This window comes from Olea europaea, chromosome 13 (genome assembly GCF_002742605.1).
Source record: "Olea europaea var. sylvestris chromosome 13, O_europaea_v1, whole genome shotgun sequence".
Lineage (NCBI taxonomy): Eukaryota > Viridiplantae > Streptophyta > Magnoliopsida > Lamiales > Oleaceae > Olea > Olea europaea.
The window spans coordinates 7,593,183-7,594,421 of NC_036249.1; the positions used below are offsets into that span (position 1 = coordinate 7,593,183).

The following is a 1,239-nucleotide window of genomic DNA, read 5'->3' on the forward strand; positions in this document are numbered from 1 at the left end:
TTGTCTCAAGCAGAGCTCGTGACAGAGACTGGCTCAATTGCTCTGCTTGCTCAACTTGGTTAACCTAATGTCTTATTGCTCAACTTTCTCCTAATTATCTACTGTAATTGGAACGGGAGGAGATGATACCAAGATAAATTTCATGTTACCGAACAAACTGACTGCACTACAACCAACTTCAAAAATGTAGAATTTAACTACCTTTATCTGCTAGTAAATGATTCGAGAAAGCTCGTCTCACAATCATGTTGAAAACCATATTGAAATTTGATGCTAAAAATGTAGCATTTAAAGCAATTGTACATGCATTTCGGATATTGAGTTTGCACTAGAAGATCGAGCTGCAGGCTCATGGACTTCGCTAGTGAAGTGCATACCACTAATCATACTGTAATCACTGAATATTGAGAATTATAGTGTGCATATTCAAGTCACACCCATAGCAAACCAGCTTGCAAGGATCGAAACATCTAGTCTAACTAACAATACATAAACTAGGAAGTTTACAATCATCTAGAAATCTTAGAGAAGAGGGGAATAAAAGTTAACCTAAGAACCAACGAGATATATACAATTTAGAGATATAAACGTCGGAGGTTTTATGGCTCATCTCTGTTGGTAGCCCTTCACCTTTGCAATTGAACTTATATGCTCATTCAACTCAAAACGCCAAATCAGCTGTTATCATGGCTAAAATCTACATAATCCCCTCGGCAGCTTAATTCTAAACGAAGTTGGACTTCTCAAACTTTTTGATCGTGAAATATACAGTACCACAACACAATTAAAATGTATTGTCCAATGTCACACGCACCGAGGCTATAATTCCACACAGGCACATAAATAGGAGAATTTGGAGTAAGCCTCCAAGAACTGCAACTGCTCGAACAACTCGAAGCTGTAATTATGAAACAGTTCGGTCATAGTTTATGAAAAAGACAGTGACTTCAATTTTATGCAACAGGGAGATAGGGGAACTAAATAAAAAAGTACGAAGAAATATAAGAGCAATGATCAACCTTTGTTGTGGAGAACTCCAATCCCAGAGCAAAAAGAAGGAAAACTACACCAAACTGAGCCACTGTCTCGACCTAAATGCACAAGGTGCATCAAGATGAAGTGACGAGTAATCTCACATAAGCAGAAAAAAATTGAATTGGTCTTGGTTGAATTAATCACACAAAAAAGCAACTAGAAGTAAATGGACAATGGAACTGTGCTCCAAAAAAAAAAAAAAAA

General features: G+C 37.0%; 1 protein-coding gene across 1 annotated transcript in view; it reads right to left on the reverse strand.

The window, feature by feature from the left end:
- Positions 1-6: 6 nt before the first annotated feature.
- LOC111407470 (K(+) efflux antiporter 6-like) overlaps positions 7-1,239 on the reverse strand; it is a 5,372-nt gene continuing 4,139 nt past the window's right edge. Inside the window, exons 8-9 of the mRNA XM_023036966.1 lie at positions 1,020-1,091; positions 7-898 (exon numbers count right to left, since the gene is read on the reverse strand). Of these exons, the coding sequence (XP_022892734.1) occupies positions 785-898; positions 1,020-1,091 (186 nt within the window). The 3' untranslated portion in view covers positions 7-784. The remainder of the gene's footprint in view (positions 899-1,019; positions 1,092-1,239) is intronic.